The sequence below is a fragment of the Quercus suber genome, unplaced genomic scaffold (assembly GCF_002906115.3).
Source record: "Quercus suber isolate HL8 unplaced genomic scaffold, Cork oak 2.0 scaffold_387, whole genome shotgun sequence".
NCBI lineage: Eukaryota > Viridiplantae > Streptophyta > Magnoliopsida > Fagales > Fagaceae > Quercus > Quercus suber.
This window is the reverse complement of record NW_027069839.1, coordinates 733,097-739,554: the sequence shown is the minus strand read 5'-3', so window position 1 is coordinate 739,554 and position 6,458 is coordinate 733,097. Positions and strand designations below refer to the sequence as shown.

General features: G+C 30.2%; 1 protein-coding gene across 1 annotated transcript; it reads right to left on the bottom strand.

The window, feature by feature from the left end:
- Window positions 1-5,163: 5,163 nt before the first annotated feature.
- On the bottom strand, window positions 5,164-6,433 carry LOC112020798 (uncharacterized). Its single transcript, XM_024053354.2, has one exon. It carries the CDS (start codon window positions 6,281-6,283, stop codon window positions 5,291-5,293), a length of 993 nt encoding a protein of 330 aa, XP_023909122.2. The 5' UTR covers window positions 6,284-6,433; the 3' UTR covers window positions 5,164-5,290.
- Window positions 6,434-6,458: the final 25 nt, after the last annotated feature.

Genomic DNA, 6,458 nt, shown 5'->3' with positions numbered 1-6,458 from the left:
ATTTTCTTTCACCACTTTGAATAAACTAAAAATACATTACATACCTCCTTCAAAATCATCCAACAACACATTATCCTTGAACATATGATTGTGATTTCGAGATTTATCCTCATCAAAAACTATACTTCTCTGCATTGTATCGGAACGGTTACTGGGTTTCTTAGAACCCTTTATTGGCAGAGGACTTTCAGGTTTGTTAACCTTAGAAGATTTCTTAGGAATGTACCTAACTGGAACCGATGAACTATAGTCCCTACTCTGCAAACAAGTGATTGCCGTGGCATTGTTCTTCTTCACCCTATAAATGAAAAGAAAATTACTATTGGAAACTACCACAAGATTACATGTCCACAAATTTTCAACTTTCAGTGAAATAATTCTGTAAATTATTAATCTTTTGTTTGGCTGCTGAGAAATTGTAGGAAAAGAAAATAAAAATTGAAGCATTAGACTTGAGAGATTTCATTGATTGGGAAGCGAGTTTTAATTTTTTTTTTTTTAATAAAAAAAAAAACCATATTCTGAACTAAGAGAATAATACCCAATTCCAGAAAATCCAAAAAGAATATATGTATATGATTTAATTTCCATTTCCTTCTTTTTCTAGGCAGCCAAACAGAGGGTACAAAAGTTATGAAGCAGAATTCAGAGAAATTTCTCACCAGGGAATAAAGAAGACTCGATATTGAAGTTGGGATGAGATTCTGGAGCTGAGATTTCCCGCCAAAGCCGCCATTTTTTGAGTTTTTAGAGACAAATCATAAACCCTAATTTGGGATGGGTCAGGGTTTTGTAAATTTGTTTTCAGGGGCGCCTTTTACAATGTTCTAGTAGGAGCGTGAATATTCGGTTTCTGTAATTTTCTGGGCCGTGATGAATAAGTTTTGGGCCCACTCATGTACTCAGGGCTCAGGCCCAAATAATTGTTTGCTATTGTTTGTGATTTGATTTTGAGAAGGAAATAGAGCCTAAATTAATGTTACAGAAATGAAGGATTAATTGTTTATGTATATCCCGTTGTTAACAACGATTTTTTCTTAGATAAGGTTAGAATATAATTTTTATTTTTATAAATAAAAAAAATTTTATTATGATTTTTTTAATATTTTATATTTGTATTATTTTTTTTTTCGTGGGTAGAGAAAGAAATGCATTAACAAAAATTAGAGAACAACACAAAGTTGAGGACAACATTTGAAAAATAATAGATTATTCAATTCCGAATAAAAAAAATCCAAGTATCTATCAAGTCCATAGGTTAACTATTATACAACATAGAAAGATTGGATTGATTGGTACCTATTTTGGCTAACCCATCAGCACATCTATTAACTTCGTGAAAACAATGAATATATTGAAGCAAAAAAGTTAAAGAGCCGTTGATAATTAATTAGCACTTTCTTTCACCTTAGCTCAGCCCAATTGCTGGACGACTATGAGCCACATGTGGAGAGGTGGCTCATGTATGGAGACAATGCAAGGTTTTGGGAAAAAAGGGTAAAAGAATATGGACTTTTATGTTAGTATTTGTTAAATATTCTATTGGATTGTGTTAACGGGCATGGTAAGGTGCTTGTTACCACACCACTTTATGTCAGAATTTTTGTCAATCATTCAGTTTTATGTAAGTATTTTGTCAACTTTATTGGTTTTAAGATTAGTTTTATATAAATTTTCCTATTTATATAATATTTTTATTAAATAAGACCTACATTATTTTAACCTTAACAAGTATCTTATTAACATTTGCCTATTCTATATTATACTATGGAAAATTTTCAGGGCGAGGACTACTATTCCAAAAATGATAGGGGCCAATAATAAGTAACTTATATATGATCCAGCCACAGGAAGTGAACGTGATTCTTGAGTCCAAACTGGAATATTTGAAGGATGAAAATTTATTACAAGGACCATACTACACACAACGAGTAATATGGAATGGAGATTTCGAAGGTAGGCGTACATCCATTTGTTGTTTGGTTCAATAGTGAAAACATACATAGGTGGATCTTGACTCTTGATTATGCTTTGGGATCTCCTTTGCAAATTCCCATACTTAAAAAAGACTGCTTGCATAAGTGTTTGCATAATAGAAAAAGTATCACATTTTAGTTAAAAGTCCAAAATTTATCATCAAGCTATGTAAAGTTGTGTAAAAATATAGGTTATTATAGGAACTCTGTAAATTTACACTAACACTATTTATTTTGCATTTAATTTTTTATTCTTTCTTTACATATCCTAAAGATGAAAGAAGACAATGGATTATGGTTGTCATGTGGGAAAAAATAGATAAAATTAAAAAAAAAAATCAAGGAAAAACAAATGATATTTTAAGGAAGTGTAGTATAAAATAAATAATCTAATGTGAGATGTTTTGAAAAGTGAGTATGTAAAATAGACAAAAATCTCTACACAAATTGATACAAATGCTCTAATACGATCCCGCGAGAGATAATGATGGTCCATGGATCAGCCCTAACTAGTAAAGGCAATATTTGTATATGCCCTTTTTTCAGATATGGAGTTGGGACGGATTAATTCCTCCTTATCATGCTAGCCAGATAAAAGGGATAAACTAACGGTAGAGACGGACTTGTGAGATTGAGTCCACAAGTTTATATATTTACATGCAATCTTCCAAAATCATTAAATTGATCCCATGGTTCTGCCTTTATAATTATATTTTTTCATTGAAGCTTTCAAATATGAAATATAGAAAGAAAAATCCAAATATACTTAAGTTCTATTATAATTTTTCTTCTTTTTTTTGCACAAATTATAATTTTTCTTCTTAGTTAACTATAAATCAACACGTAAATACGGTCATTTTTATATTACAAAAAAAAAAAAAATGTTCATCCTGCCAAAAATATATTGTCACTAAAGTAGTTGATCAAAATACACTTTTAAGCTTTAAAATTTAGGGTTTTCTTCTTTTTGGCCCTTTACGATTTAAATTTTTCATTTTGGATCATGGTATTTGATTTTTATTTATTTATTTTTTTTTTATTCCTGTTATTAATTTGACTATCCATAATATATTTTTCTTCCTACAATGATGAAATTTCTTTAGCATTTAAGAACTAGTATTTCATAAAATGGTTAAACATAAAAGACATTTAACAATTATTCTAATTTGTTAAGGTGGTAAATAATAATTAGAGCAATATCATTTTTACATAGATTCTCCATTTTTATTACACACCAATCCTAACATTAGCTTAACTATTGTGAAAAAAATTTGTGTCACCAAAGTTATTGATAATAGAGATTAATCTGCTATCTAATTCAAATTTTGATAACAATAAGGACAAATTTTAATTACAAAATTGGTTGTAGTCTAGGATTATAATTTCCTTTAAAAAAAATTAATATTACTATATATTTTGAAAATTTAACCATTGGATTAAATGTTCTTTACACTCTTATCATACATGTTAAATTTTGTGTCAATTAAATATTATTTACTTTATGATCTATAAGCTTATATTTTATACATAATTTTAAACTACAAAAACTTGCAATTTAAACAATTTATTGATGATATAGCTATTGTTCTTTAATGTTTTAGAAATTTTGCAAGTATGGATTGTATAAAAAGAAATTGTAATCTAATGGTAGATTTGTCAAAATTCACTTCCGATAAAAAGATATTGAGTAAAGTTGTAGCATAAAGTTACAACCAATTTTATAGTTAAACTTTATCCTAACAATAGGATGGGTACTAACAAATTATACAACAATTTAGTTCTTGGATCCATTATTAATCTATAAAGAGATTCATAGGTGAGCTTAAAACTTAAGACCATAGTTGTCAAAACGTGAATCGTATTGTGAATCGATTTTTTATTTTTTTGTATCGTGTATCGTATCGTACATATCGTGTATTGTAAGATATACAAACACTTAATAAAATCTATAAAAAAAATTATAGACATACATATATAAAGTGTATATTCATTATAAATTTTGAATATATTCAGCTAATGAATAATTTATTCATCACTTATGTAATAATATTTAACAAGCTAACTAAATAAATCAAACTAGCACGTGTTTATAACATACACATTCAAATTGCTTAAATTTAAAAGTTATAATATATTACAAATGACCCAAAAATTAATTTATTTTATCATATTCATCATATTGGCTAATCAACCCCGTCTAAGTCAATGCTATCATCACGTTTATTATTTTGCAGATTTATTTCTTCATTAACATTTTCTTCATCGTCATTAACATTTACTATCTTTTCTTGTTATTTTTATTTTAATAATTTAAAAAAATTTCTTCTTGGCATTCTAGTTTCTTGGACTTATAACAATAATGAAAAAAATAAAAAATAATTATATTTTCAATTAATATCTTATTCATATTATAGAAAATAAATTTGTAAATATTAAAGTGAAGTGTAAGTGTATATTATGTAGTCCAAATTTTGTAAAAGAAAGAGAGGAAAAGAAACTTATGAATATTTTACTTTATTAGGTTAAATTAAGTACCCTAATGATTTTATGCTTAAAACAAGCCTAACAACTTGTTAAATTCAAATAAAAGTACAAATTTTAACAAAAAAAATCTCATTTTAAAGCATTTGTCTATGTATCGTACGATACGTACGATTTTACGATATGATATAATTCATACGATACACACACTGTATCGTACAATTTCTGAGCACTTACGATATACTGATACAATATGAAACTTTTTACACACAATACGATACGTATCGTGTATCGTATGATATTGACAACTATGCTTGAGACTAAGAAGAAACCGCCTATTTTAAAGGAAGAAGGAACCACTTAGTTATGATGGTCACTATTGTTTTTCTATTAATAAACATTTTTAACTGCTACAGAAACTCTGTACTATTTTAAAACTGCAACTTGTGGGATAGATCCAGTTTGGAATTTTGGTTTGACTTGTTCAACTATTTCCTAAATTCCAATCTACTAACTCCAATTTATGAGCCAAAATAATTGTTAAAATAGATAACATTCTGCAAGAAAGTGAAATGCCCAAAAGTTCAAGTTAAACTCATAATTTACCATTTTCTGGTGCCAAAAAAAAAAAAAAAGACTACATTCAAATCTCATGTCAATAAAACTTGATCTAAAGTTTCACAGTTTGTGGTAACTAAATGTAAGAAATGCAAAAACGATGAATATCAATGTAGTGGACAATGAAGGCTCTAATAATGTTACATTGAAATATTAACCATGTATAACATAATAAATAATGTTGTGAATCACTGGACACAACTGGTCTCACACTCTTACTCAGTTCTCCAAGCATATAAAAAATGGCAAAAAGTTGTTTTGGATGAAGGGCTTGCAGGTGCTGAGGCTACTGAGTCGATTATGCTGTCACTATCATTTCCATTGCTGCTGTTACTACCATTAGGATCACCATCTGCTTCACATTCTAGTGTGCCATTAGGATCACTAGTTGCCTCACATTCTAGTGTGCCTGGCTTGAATATGAACAAGCCAGGGCCTGACCCGTGGATAGTATGCAACCAATCATGCACATCCCATAAAAGTTGTACTGGCAAATTGTTCAGCATCACGGTCTCATTACCTCTAAATCTCCAATTCAAGTTCATAATGCGAATCATCATTTCCCCGTCGATGATAATCGACATTTCGGGATCACCAGGCCCAGATAGAGAAGTGTCAATGACAATGTCATGTTCTCTTTTACCATCAACTAACATGGATCTAGTACAAAAAAATCTTTTTCCATACACAATCTCTTTCTTGTACAACAAGATAGCGTCTTCTAAGGTTGGTCTGGACCTGGTTCTTTTATAAGCCTCTTTCTTTAAATCCCCTAGCAATAACACCACCTCTTGACCACAAACCATGGCAACATAGTAACTAGACCAGGGATCTGGGTTGCCGGAAAATTTTGTCTGTCTAAAATCCCAGAAAATATCCACTCGTTTCCTGTCTAATTCAAAAGATTTGAGACCTTTTCTACCCCAAAACTGCCAAGTCCGCAAATCAATTTTGCAAGTATATTGATCTTGATTAGGAGGAGTTTCCACCGTGATGCTAAGGGAATGGTGGATCAGGTTCTTGCACCATGTCACTGTTACATTCCGCCACAATTCTGCTATAATGGTTTGGTAAACAAAGGTGACAGAGGCCTGAGGGGCTGCTTTATTCGTTGCCTGATGCTCATGTACTTTCTCCTTGGCTGGTGGTTGATGCGGGACTGGTTTTGGATTGGGAAAAGGTGCAGCACCCAGAATATAATTCGACATTTTAAAGAACTTTTACTTGGACAAGATTGGATTGAACCTGCAAATGTGATGTTGATACAGGATTGTCATTTGAAGCTCTTTGATCCCTGGTCACCAAATCCATATAAACTTCAATGCTTCCAAGAATGATAGAACTGCATAACAATATAGAATATATCTTCTTCAACCTTCACTT

Coding starts and splice junctions, on each gene's coding strand:
- LOC112020798 (XM_024053354.2), bottom strand. CDS start 6,283: ATGTCGAATTATATTCTGGGTGCTGCACCTTTTCCCAATCCAAAACCA.